General features: G+C 39.4%; 1 protein-coding gene across 1 annotated transcript; it reads right to left on the bottom strand.

Moving 5' to 3' along the window:
* Positions 1-1973: 1973 nt before the first annotated feature.
* Positions 1974-24842, bottom strand: scara3 (scavenger receptor class A, member 3). Its single transcript, XM_078275032.1, has 12 exons — positions 24322-24842; positions 14292-14327; positions 13881-13922; positions 12975-13094; positions 10791-10871; positions 8817-8935; positions 7852-8096; positions 6817-7036; positions 5256-5344; positions 4662-4854; positions 3935-4112; positions 1974-3862 (listed from the first exon to the last, which is right to left on the bottom strand). The coding sequence occupies exons 1-12, from the start codon at positions 24326-24328 to the stop codon at positions 3387-3389; spliced, it is 1806 nt and encodes a 601-aa protein (XP_078131158.1). The 5' UTR covers positions 24329-24842; the 3' UTR covers positions 1974-3386.
* Positions 24843-26685: the final 1843 nt, after the last annotated feature.

The following is a 26685-nucleotide window of genomic DNA, read 5'->3' as shown; positions in this document are numbered from 1 at the left end:
TTCAAAGTAATCATACTACCTTCAGGTTAATTAAGCCATTTTAAAACCCACGATAAAAAACACACTGCTGCTTTTTTCACCCAAAAGATGACACCAGAACTTTTTTTTTTTTTTTAGAACATTAGAGATGCTGAGCCATTATAGTACGTAGAAAAACAATAATTAAGCTCCTTTCAAAAAAAAAACTCCAGTGACCACTGGTAATTTTCTCAAATATACCTTTTAAGTAGTAAGCATGTGGTGTACACAGCTAACCGAAATTAGCAAGCAATTCCTGCCAATTTAAACAGGCCTTGGTTCCCAGCCCCCTTTTCCCATATTATTCAAGTGAACCTCAGTTTGATGACGGGCTGACAATCTGAAACATGAATCACTGCATGTTGCTGTAACTGATATGATCTGCATGGTGCTGAGGCTGGAAAAGGCACTGAGAAGATAGGAATGAATTATCAAGACACGATGTAGTATGGAATCAGGATTAGCCTAACTAAATCTTCAATATTGGGATTTGGAAAGGTTGTACGTTTGTTTTTATGAAAAAAGAGTATTTTCGTATTCCAGCTTCTTAAATGTGAATATTTTCTAGTTACTTTACTCCTCTATGACAGTAAACGGAATATCTTTGAGTTGCGGACAAAATTGATGAACCAAGAAAATAATTAGTAATAGCCATTAGTAATTAGTAATTTGAGTTTGTCAGAGTTAAAGGCAAAAATGGCTGTAAAATACATGCCTGGTTAAATCTGTTAACTCCACACACTAAAACATACACGTAAAAACATGTACTAAAACCATGCAATAAACCAACATGATAAAAAACCAGATACAAACACAAAAGTACACTACCCAAGTTAATAAGTTCATCCAGTAGACACTGAGCAACATTAGAATTCAGTTGGAGTCTTGTTTCCACATCTTGAATACACATTTAAATCTGAGACTCTTTAGTTTTGAGCTACAACAAAGATGGCAGAACATTTTTTTTTTATTCATAAGATAAAGTGTTGAAATTACGCACTAAAGTAGCGTGGGAAGATGTAGATCTCATGACACGAAAGGTTTTTCACACTAAAAAATTTCACATTAATAATTAGCTAGAGAGGTAACCTATATGCATAGTGAGGGCTGCAGAATCATATTTGAAGAAAATATTTGATATTTTGTCAATCCCTAGTCATTGGTCTTTGGGGTTTTAGTGAATGTAAAGTCCTGTCCTTCTCTTTTTCACATTTTCTATAAATTCCTACTCTTTCTTCCATTGTCTCTTTGCTTTCTCTCTTGTGGCTGCATGTGGTGACATCTGTTATACTGTGCCCTGTCCAACAGTTTAGCCACAGTCCTGGTGATTTATGGCTCCACATGTGGGAATATTTTTTCTGCAGGAGGTCTCCCTCACCACAAGCAGAGAAATGGTCTGACGTGTGAATAAAGCATTCAAATATTCTGACCTGTAGACTATAAATCTAATCCTGTATTTTATATTAGCCATATTTTCCTGCTTCATAGATCAGAAAGAGCAGCGATATTACGCCATTGCTTCAGGTTTCTGAGGTGAAAAAAGCCAATGATTTAGGGCAAATGTTCCATGCTCATATGCAGTTGTAGGGACTGCAGGAATACGGGATTAGGGTGGATTCTTGAAGGAAGTTTTTGTTGGAGATCAGGTTCCTAACATCCCACAAGCCTGTCATGTTCCAGCACCGAGAATGAGAGGGAAATGTGAAAATATTAGTCGGCAGGAGATCAGGGCAGCCTGCTGCAAGGAGGTTATCAGCTGTTTTTCAAGTACCTATGTTAATGTAAAGCTACAGTGTAAATCTAGACAATCGAACATCTTCGAGTCAGTGGAAGCAAACCTCAAAAGCTAATGGGAGGGGTTTCACATGTGTTTTGAATTAATAGCTACTCCTTTTCCCCTTACAGGGCACCAATAGCATTCTGCTATGGAAGTACAGTAAGACACTTACAAAAACGAGTGTTAAAAAAGCTTTATTGAAGTTCGATGCAAGCCAGTCGCATCTCATTACAACACACAGGTTTACAAAAATAGTACGTTCCCCTTTTTGTAAGACGTTTTTGATGTAATATAAAAGGTTATTATGTATGTATCATAAAACCTAAAACCTCTTACTGTATACGTCATTATTCTGCTATCAAAAGTGTTAATAGTCTGGTGTTTTATAGTTTATTACTTCATACAAAACATTGTTATTCATTTATGTGGTAAATGAGTGTCATGACCTTCCTAGCCTTCATACCTCTTACAAGGAATAGTTCACATTTTGTGAAATATGCTTATTTGCTTTCTTTCCATGAGTTAGATAACAAGATTAATACCACTTTTATAAGGTACAGTGGTATCCATCTTCTCAAGGAACTAAAAGCGCCATTTCCCAAAATGGTCTCACAATCGTGTCAACGGGAATCAACGATAGAGTTACTTTCTTCACTCTTACAGCAACAACAAAAGCAAATGTTGCAAAGGTAATCAGAGCACAAATTCAGAGGCCATTCATTTAAACCCTTATCATAAAAGGACAGCTTTGCCCAGAAGATAAAAGAATTGTCTTCAGAGTACCTGCTCTGAAATGCCTGTAAAAGTTTTCACACTTTAAGAACCAATAAAGTGCCAGCCATTAGAAAGGGATGTGGCAATGTGTACATAATGCAACAAACAAAGAGATATATTTTCTGTGCCCATATAGTAGTGCATGGGAATGTAAACCTTTGAGTAGTCTGGAGGGAAAAACACCAATACTTTAGTCCAAATCTGTGGTTCACAGCTCTCCTATTTATTATTCCCCAAGAGACTTTGGTGGCTTGACAACAACCTCAAATATTTTCATCGCTTCCAGTACATTCAACTAGGCAAGACTTCAATAATACATGTGTTATTTTATTCCTTTTAATCTCATCATCTAAGTTTCAATTCTGGTAAACTCTCATACTATATCATCATATATGGATCAAACTTGTTGTATTTTGGTATTCTTTGACTTTTGTTTACAAGGAAACACTCATCAAAAGTAGTAATGAGACACATGTTGTGGCAGTTTTCTCCACCATTGTTCATATTCTGTCCAAACACAGTCCATTTCTGGCCTTCTTCTTTCTCACTTTTCAAAAACAGTTCAATTCTGTTTTCCATTTTCTCGACCTTCCTCTTGGGTCATTTTATGTGGCCATGTCATAATATCAGGGGAATACCTCCTTCAAAGCGCCATCTTGAATTTGATTTGTCGCATCAATCTCGATCGTCTTGCATAATCCCATAAAAATAGATGATTCACAATGGATGATATTCCTTCATCTATCTGTCAATAATTCTTTTTGTACCGGACAAATCACCTCTGAGTTCACGTCTTCGTCCATCTTTCTACTGTCTCTTAGGCAGCAGGAGTCACGGTCCACTGCTGGGTGTTGATTCGGACATGGGGGTACGGCAAACCTGGAGGTCCAGGGGTTCCAGGTGGTCCAGCTGGCCCTACTGGCCCTGGTTTCCCCCTTGCTCCTGGAGGCCCAATGATGCCTGGTAATCCTGCCTGACCCTGGATCCCTGGAGCACCTGTGGCTCCTGGGGGGCCTTCCATACCTGAGGGGCCAAGGTCACCTTTCTGGCCTTTCTCACCAGCTGGTCCTGGCGGGCCAAGAGACCCTTTAGCTCCTTTGATTCCTACTGCCCCTCTAGTGCCACTGGGGCCCGATTCACCTGGTGCTCCTTTGGGCCCAGGAGAACCCTTCTCTCCGGCCGTTCCACGGATTCCTATAGGGCCTCGGTCGCCTTTGCTCCCAGTCAGTCCCATGGGTCCTTTTGAGCCGGTCTCACCACGGTTCCCTTTGGGGCCTGGTACTCCAGGAGCACCTATTAAGGATGACGGTGAGGTTAAGTTAAAAAATAAAGTGCACATTGCATATATGGCAACATCTACTGTACCTTTTACTATAGTGAAGTTCTTTATGAGCTGGATATGGTGAACATCCACAAGCTTCATCTCCTCCATCACCATGGACAGGTTCCTGACGTCCACGTCCAGTCGGACATTCAACAACATGTTTTGCTGTCTCAGTGTGTCGGCCAAGTGGAGGAGTAGCAAGACAGTGTTGTTCAGGTTCTGCACATATGAGAAGGAGGATGTGAGGATAAAGATAAGGAGCAAAATGAGAAAATGCGTAGGAACACAAACACAAAGAACCATCAGAGTTGATGAATGACAAAGGGAAAGAGAAATCTGCTAAAATAAAGTAAGGAAAAATGTCAAAAATTATAAATCATCTTAGCTAACATTTAAGCTAAGTGATATGTCATCGCTGTCAATAATATCAAGAAAAAGTGCATGAGCATTTTTAACGAACAAATCAAAGATACTTGCTAGCTATAGCTATCTTTTTATTATTTTGTCCTGAAGTATCAGAGCTCCAGCTGCACAACTTTACATTTAAGGAGCTCACACACATTAGAAGTTTATCCATGGTAAGGTCCCCTGGCTCTTATATAGGAGGTTTAAAAAATAAAAAAATAATACTTTTCAAGTATGGTACTATATGGTTTACTATAAAACATTTAAACATATAATCTCTCACTGTGCAGGACTACAGCTCTCACCTGTGTATTTGTCGATGGATACATAAGCAAGAGGAAAGAAATCTTTTGTGTTTACTACCTGTAGATCTTCAGTGTGTCTGCCCATGCGACTCTGGCAGGACGAGCTCTCGATGTTGATGTACTTGTACATGCTCTGGACGTGGCTCACGGTGGCGTTGATGCTGGAGGAGATTGTGTCGATCTCCATCGAGATGGAGTTCAGACGACCATCCAATGCAGAGAAACGCTCACCTGTCCGGTTCTCATAGTACCTAAAGAGGGACGGTTGAGGATGGTAACAGTGTCTGTTTTTACTTTTCCTGAATGATAATGCTCTGTCTTTCTATACCTGCATGTCTAGTGTGTGTGTGTGTGTGTGTGTGTGTGTGTGTGTGTGTGTGTGTGTGTGTGTGTGTGTGTGTGTGTTTATTAACACATTATATATTCATTGTGTTGTGGAGACATCTGTTCACAATGTCACATGTGGGGACTCACCTCCCATCGGAGACAAAATCTCTGGTCCCCACAAGGTTAATCATTACTTAAGAGTTGACTTTAGGGTTAAAGCTATAATTTAACTTAGGATAAGGTGAAGGTAATGGTAGGGATCAGGCATCAAAGGTTACTGTTCACCAACACAATGTCCTCTTGCGTGTAGTAGTAGTAGTATTACCTGGAATGGTAGTGAAGGTCATGCATGTTCTCCTCATGTTCATCCATGAAAGACGTCACATTGTCAAGGTGCATCTGCAGGTTCATCACCTGGAGGAAACACAGACATATGTTATATTTTTTTGTACTTGCGAGGACCCTCATTGATAAACCATAAATTTTCATATAAAGGTTGGTCATTAACAGTGTTCGGGGTAACGCGTTACAAAGATTATTTGATACTGATAACTGCGTTACTGGCCATCCAACTCATCTGCATAATGGGAGGAGAGAAAAACAAATCAAACGTCCTTTTACGTGCGTGTTTGCGTAACACTCGTCAGACCTCACTCCCGACTTGATTTTCAACAGCAGGTAAACAAAGCAGAGATGAATAGGCTGGTGGCAGCATACATCGTGGGGGAAATGTTGCCCGTTTCGACAGTTGAATCGCCGTCTTTCCGAAACATAATGGGCAAGATACAGGTAGTGAAGAGCGGATGGCCGCCATCAGACAGGAACATTTTTATTTTTTATTATTTATTATTTTATTATAGTAGGTGTCAACTACCACTGACATCTGGACTAGCCACAATACAAGCTTTTTAGGCATGACTGCCCACTGGATTAAACCAAGCAATTTCTAGCGTGAAAAAGCTACAATTGCCTGCAAAAGAATACAACACACATATGCTATCTTAGCTAGTCAGTACTGCACTGCCAGTCTGCCAGTACTGTAGCCTTGTTCTTGACAAATTTTGGGCTGATGTTCACAACTTGTTGTTAGCTTTGTGGTATTAAAGAACATAAAAGAGAGATCTTGTGTTGATTTGGATATATGAGGTTTAACTTGAGTTTTTTTTTTTTTTTTAGATACTTTATTGATCCCCAGGGGGGAAATTACATTTTTTACACTCTTGTTGATATATTACATATTACACACAGGCCCAAAACACACACACATGCACAAACAGGACCTATACATGCACTAATGGAGAGATGTCAGAGTGAGGCGCCTTGAGCAATTAGGGGCTTGGTGCCTTACTCAAGGGCACTTCAGCTGTTCCCAGGGGATGAACTGGCACCTCTCCAGCTACAAGTCCACAGTCCATTCTTGGTCCGTACAGGGACTTGAACCGGCGACCCTCCGGTTCCCGAGCCAAGTCCTACGGACTGAGATACCGCTGCCCCTAAATTATGGTGCATCTCAGGTGATGTTATGGAGTAATCCAAAAGTAATGTAACTAGTAGTGTAACTACTCTTACATTTAGTAAAGTAAGGCATTACTTTTTAAAAAAGTAACTAGTAATGTGTAATCCATACATTTTTACTACCCCAACACTGGTCATTAATAAAGGCAGAGTAACAAAATCTTTGAGGGGCATAAACTTGAAGCCTACAACAACAGCACATTACAACATAGTTCATGTCATACTAACCACTTTGCTGCTCTGAGTTTATATTTTAATAGAAATACCTCTTTCATAAACCTTTCAATTGGTCATTTATACTTGATTTTTTTTTACATTTAAAGCCTACCAATCACAGCTGTTCTGTTTCCTAAAGTAATGCACACACACACCTGCTGGGTGAGGTCGTAGTACATCTCAGTGGCCATGGCGATTCTCTGGTGATCAGCTATGATGTTGTTTTGGAGGAAGCGCATGGTTTGAGTGGTGCTACTGGTGTTGGATTTGATGGTGCTCAGAACTCGGCTGTAGTCCTGCCAGTCAGTGGTCAACTTCTGGAGGACCAGAGTCTCCTCATCTGCTTTCCTCTGCAGGGCATCGATCCACATTGTACTGGAGAGCAGAGGAGAACAAAGAAGACATGTGAGGTGCAGTGTTCACATTATTTAGCTTTTTACTTACTATGGAAGTAGCCAAAACTAAATGATGAGTAGATATTTGAATAAACCACTACTAAATGTATCTAGCTTAATTAAGGAAAAACACATTTTCCTTGTTAATAAATCATGTGCACGTTGCAAGACATATCACCCCATTGATATGTATAGTAGTATTTCAAAACAACTCAAAAAACAATGGATGATAAACTCCATTGGTCACATGCTACAGTAGGTTTAAGCATTAGCATTATGTGGCCCAGCCGTGCCTTTTTGAAATCCAGTTGTTATTCTTAATGTCCTTGGCCTTCATGAATAATGATTTGCTTGTCAGAAAATTGCTGTTGCAGCTTTGACTATGGCTTCTTGCCTGCTGTCAGCCATTGATTTTAAGTTCTCACTTGGCCAGTTCACTAAAAGGTCATCACAACACGTGAACATGTAGCTACCAGATGTGATAATAATCTACTATACCATCGGGTTCATAAAAACATATGAATACTAGTAGTAGTAGTGTTAATTTTGTGAAGGGCAGTTGTGGGGAAACATATTTGTTTTTCATGACAAAGATGACAAGTTAAAAAAACGAATGTCGCTGACAAAAAAAGAGGTGACTAAAATGGAATTTTAAAATAAAATCTAGAACAAAATTGTATCCATTTTTGTAGAAACAATCGAGCAGAAGAATTGATGTATCACATATCGATATCTGTGTTTAGAGTATTTGGCCTCATCTCATCTCTTCATCTTCATCTTCATCCCTTCATTCACCTGAGTGCCACAGTCGTGTTGACTTGCTGCGCTGTAGCTTTGATGTCGTACTGATCCTCTGCCAGCATCTTCATTTTCTCTTCAGTTTCCTCGATCACGTCCTTCCAGCCTTCCACCCGATCCAGGTATCTTTCCAGCGACTGGTTGAGAAGTTTGATCGACATGAGGTGGTTTTGCATGTCGCGTGTCAGCCGGTTGCTGGTGGTCTTCAGTGTGGTCTGGGTCTGGGAGGCCTGGTCGAGGACCTGGAGGGGGACCGGGATCAAAGAGGCAGACTTAGTGTTCAAAACTTTATGTAAACATAGGCTATATCCAAGTTTAAAAAGCAAAGAATGTGAGGATTTGCTACTTTTCTTCGTTTTATAACCTAAAGTGCTCATATTATGCTTTTTGGCATTTTCCCTTTCCTTTATTGTTTTATATATCTTTTTTGTGCATGTAATAGGCTTCTAAAGTGAAAAAGCCCAAAGTCCACCCCAAAGGGACTTACCATCTCCAACAGAAAACACTGTTCACAAACTGCTCCAAACAGCTCTATTGTAGTCCAGCCTTTACTTCCGTGACGAACATGTCTCACTTTGTAACACACGTTATAATGCTTGCCTAGCTGCTAGCGTGGCACGCCCTCATACTCTGCAACTGACTAGCTTGTAGTGCTGACCTAGGTACTGTGCATGTGCGACTCCCAACAAAGATGGAACAGAAGTGTGATACCTCACTCTGTAGCTAAAACAGAGAGCTCAACACACAGGGTGAAAAGAGGAGCTTGCAGCAATGTGCAGTACAACAAAAAATATAGTGAATATGGTTTTTGAAAATTAAACCAAGTAAACCTATTCTGATATAACCTCTAAATACAATTATGAACCTGAAAATGAGCATAATATGAGCACTTTAACAAATTAAATGTCTTTGGGTTTTAAGCTTTTGGTTGAACACAACAAGCGACTGTCACCATAAAGTACCTGCTCCTGTCCCAGTATCATTTTCTGGATGTCTTCAAACTCCCTCTTCAGCCTGCTGATCTCCTCGCTGTACAGAGTCACATCCAGACAGCCTGAACAGTTAGAGGTGGAGCTCAGACCTGAGAGATGGAGTCAGAGAAAGGAAAGGAGAGTAGATGAGACAGTGAGGCCGATGGATGAAAGTTCTAGATGTATGTATATCATATACGAGCTTCTGGTAACCATATGTGTGAGAGAGAAAAAGATCTTTTGAGCTCCCCTGACATCACACTGAATCATCTGTACTACTTCACACTTCATGAATGATCTTATGCAGGGTCTATGCAGTTGAAAAAACAATCAGACCACAAGGTCCATTTAGTGGCTGTTCAGGTTCATATGATTTTCCTCAGCAGATGGGAGGTTACTAAATGTCACCAAATGTAATTTTAACTTTACCAAATAGCTACTAAATGAACATTGTTGTGAGATATGTGGTGGAATTTCCAGAAACACCATGTTGTGGTATGATGAGACTAACGGAAAGCTTAGACAACATCAGGTCATTCGTAGGTCACAGGTCAGGGGACAAGAATATTCGGCCAGTCTCTAATAACCAAACCTGTTCATGTATAATTATGTTTGTCTCTCTGTAGACTCAGTGATTATAGACAGCTGCATGATAAGGGAATGTTTTGTCTCAGGAATGTCTCATTTTGTAGGTCGGTGGGCCAGCTACACTTTAGCATACTTCCCAGAGAGAGAGATAGGCTGAACTAAGCTTTAGCATCTATGTTTTGGCGCCTGCAATATCTATGTTTACCTTAAAGGTTCAGCTAAACGTAATGCCTCCAGCATGATGTTAGCCAAGCTGGCATCAATCATAGGCAACACCTCTCACCCCCGGCACGAAAATGTGAGTTCCCTGAGCAGCTCCTTCAGCAGCAGACTGCTGCACCCTCAGTGCATGAGGGAGTGCAACCGCAGGGCCTTCATTCCAGCAGCAGTCCGACTCCTTAATACAACATTATAATGTAGCACTGCTAGCTGTTTTTTGCAACATGAGCCATCACTTCACAATATTCTGAACTATGCATATTTATTTTTTCATTACTCTGTGTCACCTCCTACTGTGCAATATGCCCTTTCTATTCATCTGCACCTTAATCTCATCTGTATATATTTTTTACCAGCCTGTATATAATAAGGGTGTTTATAGTCCTACATATTACTATTAGTATTATTACTCTTATTCTATTTTTTCTATTTCTTATAATATTTTTTGTATATTTTTCCTATGCCTATTGCATGTGTATTTATCTTATTCTGATATGTGTACATTTTATTTAATTTTTTGAGCTACTGTAACAAGGGAATTCAATAAAGTCTATCTTATCGCATCTTAAAATGGAAACTTCAATATCTATGTTTCAATGACAATTGAAAGAGTAGCTTACACTAGAGTAGTAGTAGTAGTAGTAGTAGTAGTAGTAGTAGTAAAAAGATCCATAGTAGCTACTAAAAGGAACCTGTGGTAAGATGGTTTTGTCGAGGTCATGAATGAACCTCTCAACAATGGACAATCTCAAATATCTACACAAATAAATACATTTTTATAGTGCCAGAAAACAGTAATTGCAGGCCCTTTTAGTGCTGTAAATTAATCGATTTAGGAAACTTCTGAACTACTTCTGCATAAGAGTCTTTCCATTGCTATTGTTTTCCCATAACGTGGGTCTATGTGGTCTCCCTGATTTAAAAAAATGACCATTTGCGGGTGCCTGGTTAGCTCACCTGGTAGAGCAGGCGCCCATATATAGAGGTTTACTCGTCAACGCAGCGGCCGCGTGCTCGACTCCGATCTGCGGCCCTTTGCTGCATGTCATTCCCCCTCTCTCTCCCCTTTCAAGTCTAAGCTGTCCTATACAAATAAAGGCCTAAAATGCAAAAAAAAAGAAAAAAAAGACCATTTGTAAGTAATTGTAGCTACTTCACCTTCTATTCTTTGCTGAACCCGGGTTATCGTGTTGTGGTAGACAGACTCCTCCTCAGACAGGTTGTCAACCTTCCTGAACACTGGAGGCACAGCAACATTGATTAAGTTAAGAAAAAAAAAAGGTTTAAGGGTTATAAAATGTCATACTATCATTCCTGAGTTCAGGAATTACATTTCAGTGAAGAAACATGGTCTTGTGAAAGTCAGTGCAAGTTAATTGAATTAAACATGCAAGTAACCATGCAAATAACCATGGAGGGTGGTTCCTGAACGCTGTGGAGTGGATACAAAAATGATTAACATCAGCAGTACATTGGTGTTAACAGGACATAGGAAGTATTTTAAGGAGTAAAAACAGGAAGTTGTAATTTAAGCCCTGACAACAAAACACGTGAAATTTTCATTGGCTAACAAATGTAACCAAAACACTGATGAATGATGGTTTAGCCAGCTGGCCACGTCATGCTCTCCCAACATATTTCCCAAGAGAGCAACAACAATTTAGTGAGCGTGAGGTTCTGTGTGTGTAGTGTACATTTGTGAGAGTGCAAGTTTGTATTATGTGTATTTTGTTCTTCCACACATCCTAAGCCCTGACTCAGGGGATTAATGCAGGTCTGTTTCACAGTGTTTGCATATATAAATGCTTCCACATGCATGCACATACCACTTGCTCTACTGTATTAGCTGTTGTGACAGCTAAATGATGCTGAACTCGGGGCTTTTGGTAAACTCTGTGCAACAATGCTTAAGCAGTATTCTTATAGTTTGTGTGTAAATCATCCACCACAGATTTCTACACATGCATTACCAGCAGTATTTGTTTTTTAATGCTTTGGATGTTATGACTTGGCAAAAAGCATATTTACTCCAAACTCTTCATTTTTTCCATGAAGCAAGGGACCAAAACATGTGTTAGTTTGTTACTTAACATATTTTTGCTGAAGAATGTTTTTTTTTATAAAACAGATGTTCAGGAGGGAACATAAAATCAAAGGTTATTTGTTTCTGTTTTTCCTTGTGCTCATGCACAGTTGGGAGTTGCAGCCAAGTGAAATATCTTTTCTGTTTATACTTAGGTTTCCAGGGCTTTGGTGTTGTACAGCTGCGCTGGAAGTTGACACAAACATAATGTGAGTTCTGTTTCTGTTTGTAAAGCAGTGATTCTGTATAGGTGCTGTGCATGTTATATGTGTGTTGGCATTATTATTGTGTAAATGTTGATTCAATTGTCTTTGCTGATGCTCAATATACTATATAAAAATGTTGACATTTACAAAATGATAATTATGTTTCCCCAGAATATTGATCTTGTCCACAGAACGCTGAAATGCTCCATTGAAATTCAGGATGACACTCCATTTTTGTGCAGACATTTCACTTGACAGCGAAACATGTCATATAATTATAATGTTAAACGTTTACCTGCTAGCATCTAACAGCTGGTGTTACTTAAACTCTTCTACCCTCAATATGGATGTACTCGATATTATTGGTAGTATAACTAACAAAAAAATGGTTTAAATGTATTTATGTGCAGTATAGATATACACAAATTTTCTTTCTCTCAGTCTTTGACATCCAAATACACATTCACCAGAGTAATATATGGAGCTATATTTGGGGGATGGGTGTCACCAGTAGTCCTGTTCTTTCTTTCTTTTTTCTTTAGTGAGCTATTTATTTTTATTTAAGTTGTGGGATTTTACATCACTCTCACCAAGCCCCACTCTCGCTCTACTCTTTAGATCCCCGACCGGTAGTAAAAGATAAAGATTTATGGCTTTCAAACCCAATAAAATGTGATGTTAATGTGAAAAGCATCTGTTGGTGCTGAGCAGCTGTCAGGTAAAACATGGCACGCGGGGCCCAGGACCACATTCATTTGATCTATGGGAGTTATCACAAATGGGCTGTGTTTTATTAAGACCCACACATTCATGGAAAAGTATGATCTTTTCCCATGACAAGCCTACTTCTCAATGGAGAGTGTCAGCATTAATTGGTGGAAAAATCTAATTAGACACATGGCTGTTGACTGCATCCAACCTTTTGCAGAGATTAATGTATCTGTGGGGGAGTCAGGGAGATAACATCTGGGGGATTTTTGGCTTAGAGACTTTTACTTCACAGGATTCATTGATTTTAACCTGATTGTTAAAAAATAAAAAATAAAACCTCACCAAGGGAAGCCAGCACTGCCACAGTAATGATGAGGAATGCAACAAATCCATAGAGGACTTTGACAGCCAGCTGGAGAGAGTGGCTCTGCTGGCACCTCATACAGCCACCTCTGCTACGACCTGGAAGAACAAGAATTAAATATACACAGAAATTAAAATGATCAGAATCTGATAAGTATGTGCGCCTACATTTGACTTGATGTGATTATTCAACTTTGTTGAAATATGAGTTATAATATCAGTTTTTGCTGATGATACAATATAAATGTATTACAATGTAACAACAATACATGTGCTTAAGTATCAGACGTAAAAGTATAGTAGTCATTATAGAAGAATGGCCCAAACAGCTCAAAACCAAGTTATTTAGTTTACTATCATAGAATACTGAGAAAATGCATTTGTTCCTTAAACATTATTAATCTATTATTAAAATAGTTGCTAATTGTTATACAATAATGTATATCTGATCATTTTTACTGATATCAGCATTTTAATGATGTATGGCTGCAGTGGAGCTCATTTTAACAGCTTTAGTAGTACTTTAATCTCTAACGATGCAACATATTTTATCAGATGTTTTGTTAGAAAAATCTGAGAAATTGTAACTATAGCTATTTAATCAATAAATGTAGTTGAGTCATTATTTCCTTCTGAAATGAAATGAAATGAGTGTTGTCATCGCAGTCACACTCAGGCATTTATACACAAATAATGCACACACATGGCTTATGTGTACACAGTATGTCATTGGTGGAAAAAAACATAACGCAGATTACATTATTTACATTTGTTTATTTAGTTGTAGTTTGATAGTGTGTGTGTGTGTGTGTGTGTGTGTGTGTGTGTGTGTGTGTGTGTGTGTGTGTGTGTGTGTGTGTGTGTGTGTGTGTGTGTGTCCCTCACCTCTAAATGAAGGCATTTCCTCCTCTCCAGTGAAATCCTCCTCTGAAAAACAAGGAAAAAAAACATACATGATAATATGAAAACACAATGATGTTCTACTAATGACCAAATATTCATGGAATATAAAAGCTTTAATATTTTTTTGTAAATACCAGTAGTAGTAGTACTAGTCACATTATTCACTCAGCAGCACAGTTCTCGTAAAGCATGCAAAAAAATGTCCCAAAATTATTTTAAAGTGCTCATATTATGCTTTTTGGCTTTTCCCCTTTCCTTTATTGTTATATATCTTTTTGTGCACGATATATGTTTACAAAGTGAAAAAGCCCAAAGTCCACCCCAAAGGGACATACCATCTCCAACAGAAAGTTGACATTTATGTTTCTTAGACAATAGAACCGTGATCATTACCTTTGAAAAGCTGGTTCTCGTATCCTCCATAGTTGTCTGCCAAATAAGAAAGAAACAGAGAAAAAATAAAGGCATTTAACTGACTGAAACCAATTCTGCTGGAGCCACTAACAAGATGTATTACTCCTGTCATTAATCATACAAACCTCACAATCCCCCACAGCCTCCCCCTGAAGTCTCTGCATTTTACTGAGCATATTCAGCATGAAGCTGCTATCTCAGCACAATAAAAAGGGAAGGTTTTTGTTCTGCTCAAATGTTTTCTCTGCTCACTCAGGAGGAATCAGTCCCACAGTGGTGGAAAGTATGAGAACAGTTGTTGGTTTTGTGTGCTGATTCTGGTAGGAGTATTGTGTGTCTGAGGAGGTTGTCATCACACACTCTTTGCTCGAAAGGACTGAAATAAGAAGCATGACGTCCACAGAATGTAACCAGAGAGCCTAATAAACCACACAAGGCCTACAAGGATACATTCAACGTCATGTTTTCATAACTGTATGTAACAGTAATGGACTTTATGCAACATGTCATTAACTGCACACCATCCAAACTGGTACCCAACCCACACACTTTAGGCACTTTGGGCCCTATCTTGCACCTGGCTCAGCACAGCGCAATACCCGTTGCAAGTGTCTTTGCTGGTTTAAGACCGACGCAGTTGTCAATTTCCCATACCACGTCGTTTAAATAGCAAACGCACCTGCGCCCATCTGTGCGCCCATGGGCGTGCTGGTCTTACAGGGAGGTGTGTTCAGGTGCATTCTTGGCGTATTGCTATCTTGAGGCAGCGGAAAATGATCGCGACATTGACCAACAAAAACCTGGTCTAAAGTCAATAACGCAGCATTTCATTGTTATTTTAACAGCACATTAGTAAAATGCGTACGCACACTATACTTGTTACACACACTGGGACGTGCAGCAGCATACAAACATGCAAAAGATTCAAAATAAAATATTACAATGTGAAATAGTATTATTGTTATGTTATTATGGTTACTGGCGCTTTCACTTCACGCACGAGCAGATCAGTTTCTTCTCCTGAAAATCTCTCCTTCCTGCTTAGCAAATCCGCCATCATAATAGCAATGTGCCAAGGTACAAATGCGCCTGGCTTTTAAAAGGGTACAAACGCTTGTGCTTAGATCGTTAAAATAGGGCCCTTTATGTTAAGGAAGCAAAAACACTTGCTAGCTGCAGGGGAGGCTGTTCCAGAAGGAATAGAGCTGGGTAACATTCATATACACTCATAGACAGGAAAAAAGAGGTTTGGCAGGTTGCTGACAAGCTGAAGAGAGACAGTTGGACACTGCAATGGTGCCGTGTTGATACTGCCAAAGGAGCAGGCCTTAAAGCAAACAGTGTTAGACTGCGGAAACATCGCTGTATAATGTAAACTATGTGGTTGCACGTTACTGCCGACCTGTTCCTGAAAATGTGCACAGCTAAATTACTTTGCAATGGCGTTTCTGATCGTGTAAATGTGGAAAATGTGTTGACTGAGTCTAGACAGATGTGATGTAATCTAAAAGGAATATTCCACCAAACTCATTAAATAATCACCAACTGTAAGCTTTAAGATGGCTCTGAAAGGTTTCAAGATTTCTCCTTGTTGTATATTAATGAGCTTCACGTTAGCTCAGGCAGAGAACTGACGCCATGGTTGGTATCACCTGCTCATTCATCAGCTCACTGATAACATCCAATAATATTTACACTGGTAGTACAGCAGCCTTTATAATGTCCTACGAATTTTGGTGAAAATATCGCTAAATATTGGAGCATAGTAAGCATATGATGGTTTGAAAGGAACTGGGTCGCTGGGTTGGAATCCATTATAGTTGTTCTGAATCCAAGCTGAATACCCCAGACCCCAGAGGCAGTGCTCAAAACACAGATTTTTAAAGAAGAGACTGCGTCAGAAGGTGCGATACTCAATGTAAGGGACACAAAGTGCTAATGAGCAGAGGCATAAAGTGTGACTTGTGTTGTCTGTCACTCCCACTGTGCAACCTTGACTTCCCTTTAGTGTGTTTTTATGTAAGTGAAAAGTTGGTGTAACTGTAAGTGTGGATTTACTCGTTTACAGTTCATGTTCAGTTGTAAAAAGATATTTTATTTTTCAGGTTTATTTCATTTCTCAAGCCAGTAAAAAAAAAAAAAAAACATTTTTTAAACCAAAATGTTTGCAGTGGATCAATATCTGTGGTTAACCACATAATCAGTTCAAAATGAAGAGAATTCTGGCCTCTCACTGGGAGAGAACAAGAGAAAAAATGGCTGTGAAGTGAATAAAACCAGGAGCAGTTGCACACGTCTGATGAAGATCTAAAGTGTCAAAGACATCATTTGTCATAAATAAAGATTTTTCAAAACATTTGTATTCATCATGTATTCCACACTTCTACACGAATGTTTTAGTGCAAATGTTTTACCTTAAACTGTATATTCGCAATCAAAGTTTACCTTCATTCAGTGTCTGTGAGAAGCAAATTACAGTCTGCACGTACTGTAGCATTATGGGATAGGTGGTGACACAAACAGGGATGTTATTTGAGAAATATGCTTCAACCAAACAAAGAAAAAGAAAGGATAACGCCCATGATGTAATCTTCTAAGAAAAAAAAAAAATGTTAGTAAAGTTTAGATAAGTATACAAACTGAGTCTGAGTCACAAAACACTGAGGCTGGAGGAGAGAGGAAAGTAGGAGAGGTGAAGGCAGCCGTCTTCAAAGACCTAAAAGACAGGAATTAAGAAAGTACGTTAAAAGATAGAAAGTGAGAAAGAATTGCATGTCCACGCAGAATATTTTAAAGTGAAAAATTCAGAAAACTCAGTCATTGCTTTGGTGTTGCCAAAACATCTCATGATAGTTCACAAGGACAAGGGGAGGGCTTCGACTCCACTGTTTTGGTTCACAGCAGCTGTTTCAGCAGAAACAAATTCTGATAAACCCACTACACACTACCTGCTCAACAACTAACAGCAGACATTTAGCAGCTAAAGAGAGTGAAGACCAACACGCAGCATGAATATTGGACTTTCATTGGCCAGCTTGCCAGAAGCATGACAAAATGAATGCTGATGTTGATCCGTGCCTCCTGGATATGTAAATATGCTGCTATCAACTTTATAAGATGATTGTGAATGAAAATGTGTTTACAGCTTGTTCTGCTCAACCCAAGTGGCCAAAAAAGTTAACTACTTTAAATTGTGGAACACAGATATCATTAGTATGGGTTCCAGTGGAGAGTTTTCATGTCCCATATGGTGTAAATCCTGTTTCAGAGACTTTCCCACCCTGATTTAAATACGTTTCTGGGGGGAAACTGAATTCCTGTCATTTTTGGACTTCTGTGGTATAAAAATGGTTGGATTCAAAGGTTTGAATGTCAGCACATTATTCGCTATTGGAAGCTGAAATTCCAAAATATCCCCATCAGTATCCACCCTCAAATATCTCCATGCTCCTCGTTTATGTTTCCTTTCTTTTACCTCCCTACTTCTCCTTTTCTCTCTCCTCATGTTTCCCCCTGCTCTCTGTGGAAAGAACCCTCATGTCTGTCTCGTTAGTGAGGAAGTGGACCTGTCCAACACTCACAGAGCAGAAATTATCTGGTCTGACAGCAGCAGAACAACGGCCCTTACCAGGTCACACCTATACAGTCAGGCAATGGCAACACTGAACTACTAAAAACTGTTTGGTTCCATCTTAATCAGTGGACATACTCTTTCTTTGTCAAGTTCACACTTCAATTTGATTATGTTTCAAAGTTTCAAGTGGGTTGTACTTCATCAACAACCTCACTGGTCAGAAATTTGGTGCAGCAAAGCACAAACACGGAGCATCTGTCCTTCATGACGTGTTTAACAGATAACACACTTTACTTTCCTGAGTGGGATCAGACCATTCAAAACCACCATCAACAAGGTCCAACTGGTTTGGATTTGTGTGTTCTTTTCTGCTAAACAATCTCCATCAAGGGACAGTTTTTTTCTTTTAATCTTTGCCTTTATTCCTGTGGATTACTGGATAATTTTACCACTTTGGGGCTCTAAAAATTATTGAAATATAAAGGGGCATTCTGAAAAGTAGCAGAAGACATATGCAATAAGTCACAAATACACCAACCTATGTTAGTCGATGCCCTCTGGAAAGATATAGAGAAGTGTTTTCTGATTTGATCCCCTTTTTTGCCAGGATGATGTTATTTGTTTGTGCTGTTGATTTGAGAAGACTATGGTTAAGGTTTGGTAAAGTTTAGATTAAAATCATGGTTCGGGTTAAACATTTTATTACTTTATTAATGTTAGGGGACCTTTGTATTAGTAGTAGTAGTAGTAGTAGTAGTAGTAGTATTAGTAGTAGTAGGAACTACTGGGATGCACTACTTACAAACAACAACAGCAATTCTGAATATCTTTTGGGACCAAATTCTGCAGTATAAAGAAACTTGAAAAGAATGTAATAGACAATAAAACATATTCTAACATTTGACAATAGAAAAACTTTGTTGTTGAGAAATACATTCTACATTAGAAACCTGTAATGCAACATAAATTATAATATGAAATGTTTGGATTATTTGCAGCAGTGTTCTGCAGAAAAGACCAGACAGTGAGGCAGACTGAGGATGGAAATGTTTGCAGCTTGAATACACTGCAGCAAGTGTGCACTTGTTCTGTGACAAGCAGTACATATTCAGTAAGGATGTGTAGAGTGGCTTGAAAAATGTGTTTTCAAGAGTTTTTTTCTCCGAAGGATGTAGTACTGAACAGTGGCTAAATAAATAACAGTACACCAAGATCAGGAAAATGTCCACATTCCCCAATTCTACCAAGAATACTAATAATATCACAAAGCTATTAAGTGCTGTTTTGACATGGTTACTTGGTTGCACATGGTTTCCGTCTGAAACTTGGTTTTGTAATTAACCTTAAAAGCAGCTCACCACTCTGCACTGGTCAAGGTCCCTGAACTGAAAATAACACTGCTGCTAGCCACAGAAATACTACAGTACCATTATACATAGTATTTGGTGAAATAAGAACTACACTCCACGACCATAAGTATGTCGACACCCTAACATTACACCCATATGTGATTGTTCGCATTCCCCAAACTGTTGGCAAAAAAATCAGATAAAAGATCTTCACACTGTACTGATAGCTCCTAGCTTTTTAAAGTTAAAAGAGCAACGTTTCGATCTAACTGGGATCTTTGTCAGGCATATAGTCAAATCACCATCACAAAGTAGAACAATGTAGCAATGTATGTGCCGTTAAGAGAGTTTGAGCAAACCTCAGAAAAAAAAGAAAGAAAATAGGAATACATGATCTCTAAAAAAACTGCTTTCAAAGCAACATTATATTCTTAACCATTTAGGTAGGAGCTTTTTGTTGTTTCAGTCAGTATACTGTACTGCATATTGCTGGTTCAGATACAGTGGACCAGCCACCACACCTATGAAAATATCAAGGCAAGCAGCATAAAACAGCACACACAGGATATGAGACGGACATGTTACAGGTTAGTTTACAGAGCTTTTCTAAACATTTCTGATTGTTTCTAATCAGTTCCATATGGATACATGTACAGGTGAATGTGGGTATCAATTACAGAATTATCCACAGGGTTAGGAGGAAGCGAAGGCAAGGCTAGAAACTTCATAAAGTACAAAGAAAACCAAAAATTCAAGTATCAGGATGTTGTTCTTCACCCATATGGAGTCACTCAGCCCTTCTCCCTCCATTGTCTTTTGCCATCGGACCTTTGTGTTTGTGAGCGCAGCGCCAGGCCTGTAGTTGAGTCAGCTAACCATCAGCACCACTTCATGTCTGTGGTTCCTCTGTGGTGGTTCCTCTCAGGGTTTGTTTGGACTTTCCAAACCCCCTCCCCAGCCTGTCCCTCCCTTTATTCCCCTCTGGACTTTACTTTCGCCAGGGGATTGTGCAAAATGTTATCCTTGGTGAGTAGCATGCCCTGAATGTCCTTTACCTCACCATATCACTCCCAAGATGCGATTTAACGTGCAAAAAGAGATGCCCTCTCCATATAAAGATGCATATATCAAACATGTCATGCAGTTCCATGTTCCAGTCATTAATTCATTTAAGTTCTTTTGACCAGAAAATTCCCCTCAAGAACCTCAGCAAATCCCAGCTTTCAGTGAAACCAGGAGTCACAAGATGGGCCCTGCTCCAGATCAGAGTGGAGGTCTGGACCACAACTTATAAAGCCAAATGAGTCCCTTTCCAAACCTCTGTTGACATCCAAGCCATTAAGGTGCCCTCTGAATGGAATGTGTGGTCTCCTCGCTAAACTATAAACGCCTGGTATGTGTTGCTGCAGATTGAAAAGCTGAAGACTTGGACAAGCTATTAGAAGAAATTGTTCTTTTTCTGTGGTTCGGCAGTGAAACGGGAGATTTTCACGACCCCATAAACTTATCATGTTTTCTCAGGGCCAAAACCATCTTGGACCGCCAGGCTGAGGCACAAAGACAAGCCTGGTTAGGTTTACAGGGCTTCGAGGACAAAGGGCGTGTACAATATTCTCTAATGCTTTATTTGCAGGCCTCAAACTATTTTTTACTTGCCCGGTCAGACTAAATGACCAAATAACGTTGGTTAAGTTATGATTACTCAATCTAAACTGCGTGAATACAGCTCACTCTGAAACACCCACATTTCTCTGTGTATGCAGACATATACTGTATTTTAAAACAGTAATACCTATATGTTCAACAAATTGTCAGCTCAAATGATGGGTGCTACTCTAACTTCCTGTTTACATAGTTGATTGTATTTGATTTTTAAGTTTTCATGAAGCAACCTGATCCAGTTAATCACTACTTTGAAACTAGCTACTAGTTAGGAAGAACTTTGAAAGGACTTTACACACAGTTGGATTTATGAATAACTACTACCAACCCAATAATGGGTTTGTGCGCGGGGGTGTTGCTATGTTGAAACAGGAACACTGTTGACACAAAGTTAAAAGCAGAGAAATTTCTGAAAACCAAAAGTACACAGAACTATACGTGGACAGGAGTTTCCACTTACCTTTTGCTTTATCGGTATAAAAGTTATGTAAAAGTAAAGAAAAACTAGTAAAAATAAACAGCTATCACTAACCAAGCTAATAACACCACTACCTTCTTAATTAAGTATTGAGTTGCTACACACTCAATATTGTTATGTGTATGCTGCTGGAGTTGGTGTAACAACAGGAAAAAGTCCAGCAGAAACATTTCAGAAAATGAATCCAAGCGAGCACAAATAAATAAATAAATGAAAAAGTGCACACTGCATACAGAGAGAACAAGTCAATATGACATTCTCATTGTTCTCCTTTCAATTTGATTGTAAATTTATAACGCTGCCACAGCAAAAGTGGAATTGAAAACAAGAAACTCTGTCTCTTTGTGTACTGTACCTCCCATTCGCTTCTCACTCTTTCCTTCTCCTTTGCCAGCCATACACCTGCCTCACCTCCTCTCACTCCCCCCCCTCCTCTCCAGCCCTGTTAGGAATGTATGAGGCAGCATGTTTAGTTCTGGTCGGGCAGGGCTGGACCCGCTCTCAGCAAGACTGGAAACCACATCAACAGACCTCCTGTACTGTTTGGCTGAGGAGAGTACTGTATATGTTCTTCGGAGTTAATTTGCCGTAGCCTCGACTCGTAGGTCAAGGCAGCTTCTCTCCTCGAGACTCGACAGGAGCCACAATTGAAGAGAAACAATGTGTCAACTTGAATTTTAGTTTGATTTGATTTCCTTTTCTTTCTTTTTTTTTTACTAATAAGCTTTCCGTGATTTCCTGTAATTGCTCATGTAAAATAAGTAAAATCCTACACACTCTTCAAAGTCTGAAAAACGGCACTAAAACCCCAAGAACCCACATCATATAAACAAATTAAAAAAAAACATTATTGAGCAACTAAATTATTAAATGCTGATAACTAGAGTATTAACCTGCACCTAAATACATGTTTTTGCAACTTTCTACCACAGATGAAAATAAAACACTTACAACTAAATTATTTTGTAAAAGCTAAGTAAAAGAAGAAACTATGTAAAAAAATAAGTCCTTAATTTCCGGCAGAGGAAGTCATTTCAACCATCAAGTTTGCCGGCAGAATTGACAAGTGTTGCTAGCAGACTTTATTGGCTGTAGCTAGCTAGTTTAGTAAGCTAGCTTATCGAGTTGGTCAAACGAGTCTATATCCACGACGTTCCATTTCTGGGATTGTTCCGGTGCCGCAGGAAATTCCACCGGATGCATGTCTTTTCGCCGATGTCCGTTTCTTTCAGCTTTCTTTGTGTTGGAATTTTAAACTCCGATCGACTCATGAGGACTATGGTTAACTGCTCCTCAGATCTCTGCGGGTAAATTGAGACAGCTAGCTAGACTATCTGTCCGAGTTTTCTCTCGCACGACTATAACAACTTTTGAATTACACGTTCCACCTTAACAAGTTCCTTCCCGAGGCTATTTCGCAGTGGCTCAGTGCGGAGCTCAGCTCTGCCCATGACGATTGTGATTGGTTTAGAGAAATGGCAATAAACCACAGCATGTTTTTCTCCCATCCTGGAATGCTGTGTGGACTAGCCAGACCCTCCTCCGCAGTGTGTGGAGGAAGGTCTGGCAAAGCGAGACTAGTCAAAACACTTCAGCTGGCTTTTAAATGTTTCCAGCTGACTTGTAAAAGTCTTAAATATAAACTTGATGGCCACATACATGATATTGTGCTAAAAGGCAATAGCTGATGCGACCTCCTGGGCAAAAGTAAGCATCTTTACCACTTGATGATCTATGTAGACGACATGTAAGAATCAGAAAGCAATTTATTGCCACAGTAGTTACCCTATGCTGAAGCTAACGCCAACTAAAGAAACAGCATTGTTCTTGTATTGCTGTGTAGAGCCAATTTGTTCTAGTATAATAAGGAAAAATGTAAGACCAGATTGTCGATTCATTCTAACATTTGTTTTTAACAGTTTTCACATTTGACGTTACAAGAGAAATATGGCTGTTAGGATGATGACTAAATGATCATGAGTAATGCTATCTCAGATAACTATGATTTAGAGGTTTATGATGAGGTTGCTGGAGTCTAGTTACAGTTGCTATATGATTGGATAATTGCTGTTTGGGTTTAGTGAAGGGTCAATTAAAATGGCACTCAACTGAAACACCATAACAACAAGATCCAAGGAACGACACACCAAGTTTAAAAAGGGGAAATAATACTGTTAGAATTCAGTTAACAACAATAAATACAGGAGTAGATCCATGCCAATGACTGTTGGTAATGAATATGGCAACACTTCTTGACATCTTTTCAAGCTGCTACCCCACATGTGGGATTAATTCCTGCTACCTCTCTGTTTTCCCGATTTTCCCACTGTATCCACCCATCTCTGCCAGCCTTTCACTTCTCATACTGTATGTCTGGGAACCATGTACGAGCCCCGGCCCTCTTCAAAGCCGGTGGCAGCTCTCCTTTCATGCAATGTTGTGAAAAAGCTTGAATTCAGATGTTATGCTTTCACTCACCCTCTTTAAAAGGGGGATATTAAGTCAATCTGCGGCAGATTGGCAGGGCTAGAGAACAAATATGTTTTATGAAACGGGACTGTGGTGTGTGTGTGTGTGTGTGTGTGTGTGTGTGTGTGTGTGTGTGTGTGTGTGTGTGTGTGTTCTATGTGTGTGTACGCACACACACATAGAGATTTAAAGCTGACTGATCAAAGTCTCACATCCAAGAACAACAAACCGACACTTTCTCAGGATCCATACTGCCAAGATTCACAGCAGATGTGGTTGCTAGTGCTCTGCGCAGGTGCCTGCCTGCATGCCACAATGACAGATGCTGTTCCTGTCCACATTTTTTTCGTATTTTTGGCAAATGCACCAGGTATTGGTAAGAAATGTTTTTTTGCACGACTAGAGTAGGAAGATGGGATTTGTAAGTGCTCAGAATGAACACAATAAATCAGAAGTAAATAGTAAAAAATACTCTACCTTTCATGGTTCCTTGCTCAAGAATCCTTTACAAACAACTGTTGGTCTAGTTTGCTGATGCTCAACTTGATAGTGGTGATATTGCAGTCCTCTGTACTTTTCTCTTTCACAAAGCAAGTGTCCAGGAACAACAACAAAAGGTAGTCTGCAATGTTGCCAGCAAACTCATTCGTAAAACGTTTTCCAGTTTTCCAAAGAAAGCCCAAAAGTCCAAAAATGTCTTACTTCCACATATTTGAAAATTTGTGAAAAACAAGCAAACACTCCAGGATACAGCCACATTAAATCGTATTCCATATGGGCAAAAAATGCACCTCTGCAACCTAAAAAACAGTCTGCTTTCAAGATTATTTCAAATATTCTTGCTCGTCTATCAGTGCTATAGTTCAAAGCTCCTCTAAAGTTTTGAACATGTGTGTTTGCCTGCAGATTTCTGGCATCATACCGCTCCCATCCAGAGCCTGAGGAAACTAAACCTCCTCAGACGGAAACCATGTGCAACTTTAGAGAGGGAGGGAGGAAACGGAGCAAGCGGGGATGGAGAGAAAGAAGAAGGGTGGTAAGAAAGTGAGAGAGAGATGGGAGGGGAACAAAGAAACTGGAAAATGAGGGAGGGACTGGGAAAGGGACAGGGTGAAAAAAAAAAAAGAAGAGAGGGAGAGGGAGGGACGGTCCACGTGTTTTGTTGAAAGTCAGTTTTGTGGCCGAGGCTAATTGCTAACAAATGTTTGAACATTGTGGAGTGAGCACCTTGAATATCTGTGGCTTTGGCCTGCGAGACAGGAAAATAGTTTCTGTGAACACACGCACGCACAAGCTTGCAGTCTTCTCAGCTTGCTCCCACTCACCTTGACTACCATTGTATAAGACTTAACAGCAGGTGTAATATTCTCACCATCACACACATCCAGCTGATGAGGTCTGGTATTGTGAAGTTTCAGCTTCTTAATTTCCTCTCCTGCACTCACTATGACACTTGAATATACAGTATATACACTACCGGTCAAAAGTTTGGGGTCACTTAGAAATTTCCCTTCCACTCCATTATAGACAGAATACCAGCTGAGATCAGTTGCACTGTTTTTTTTTACCAGGGCAGCAGTTTTTAGATTACATTATGTGCTTACATAATTGCAAAAGGGTTCACCAATGTTTTCTGTTAGCCTTTTAAAATGATATCAGATTAGTAAACAGAATGTGCCTTTGGAACATTGGATGAGTGGTTGCTGATGATGGGCAATGTAGATATTGCATTAAAGATCAGCCACTTCTTTCTACAACAGTCGAGATCCCTTTTGCAATTATGTAAGCACATAATGTAATCTGAAAACTGCTGCCCTGATTAAAAAAAACAATGTAACTGATCTCAGCTGGTATTCTGTCTGTAATGGAGTGGAATGGAAATTTCTAAGTGACCCCAAACTTTTGACCGGTGGTGTATGTATTCATACTAATCCACAAAATGTAAATATATCTCTGCTGCTGTGTTTGTTCAGACTTAAGTAGTGGTGGAAGAAGTATTCAATTTAGGATACTTAAGTAAAAGTATCAAAACCACTGTGTAGAAAGACTCTACAAGTAAAAGTAAAAATGTATTAGCATCAAATTGTACTTAAAGTACCAAAAGTAAAAGGAGTCATTATGCAGAATGGCCCTTTTTTTTATATAATTTTTTGGGGCATTTTAAGGGCTTTATTGACAGAACAGCTGAAGAAATGAAAGGGGAGAGAGAGGGGGGAATGACATGTAGCAAAGAGCCACAGGATGGAGTTGAACCTGGGCCCGCTGCGTCGAGGAGTAAACCTCCATATATGGGCGCCTGCTCTAACAACTGAGCTATCCGGGGGCCAAGAATGGTCCATTTTAAATAACATATTATATTATCGGATTGTAATCATCAATAGATTAATGTACGCATCACTTTAATGTTGCAGCTGGTAAAGGTGGAGCTAATGTTACTTTATATACTGCCACTTCCAGCCCTACCAGGTCTTCATCAGGCAAATAGCCAACATGACAAAGGACAAGGTATACAGTCAACAAATGGTCAACCAATCAAGAAAAACTATTTAGATAAACACATTCCAGCCCCAAAGGAACATTCCTTTCAGTAAATATACTGTAGATTCTCTTACCACGACATTTCAGTGCTGCCAATTGTTTTGCATTACATCTCCATCTCAACCGTAAACTGAGTGAATAATGCCCCTTTGATGATTACTTCTACATCCCTGAATGGCTTTGAAGCCACATCCCGTCTTTCCCTTTACACGTTATTTGGACTTTGGATACTACAGTTTGTAAAAATGAGAATCCCATGAGGTAATTTAATGACCAACATCAGCCAGCTGGACTTTGATCACG

Source organism: Sander vitreus, chromosome 18, assembly GCF_031162955.1.
Source record: "Sander vitreus isolate 19-12246 chromosome 18, sanVit1, whole genome shotgun sequence".
NCBI classification, from domain to species: Eukaryota; Metazoa; Chordata; class Actinopteri; order Perciformes; family Percidae; genus Sander; species Sander vitreus.
This window is presented reverse-complemented; position numbering and strand designations above follow the sequence as displayed.

Coding starts and splice junctions, on each gene's coding strand:
- scara3 (XM_078275032.1), bottom strand. Junction 13,923..14,291: donor CGAGAACCAGCTTTTCAAAG/GTAATGATCACG, acceptor CTTGTTTTTCAG/AGGAGGATTTCACTGGAGAG. Junction 13,095..13,880: donor GGAAATGCCTTCATTTAGAG/GTGAGGGACACA, acceptor TTGTTCTTCCAG/GTCGTAGCAGAGGTGGCTGT.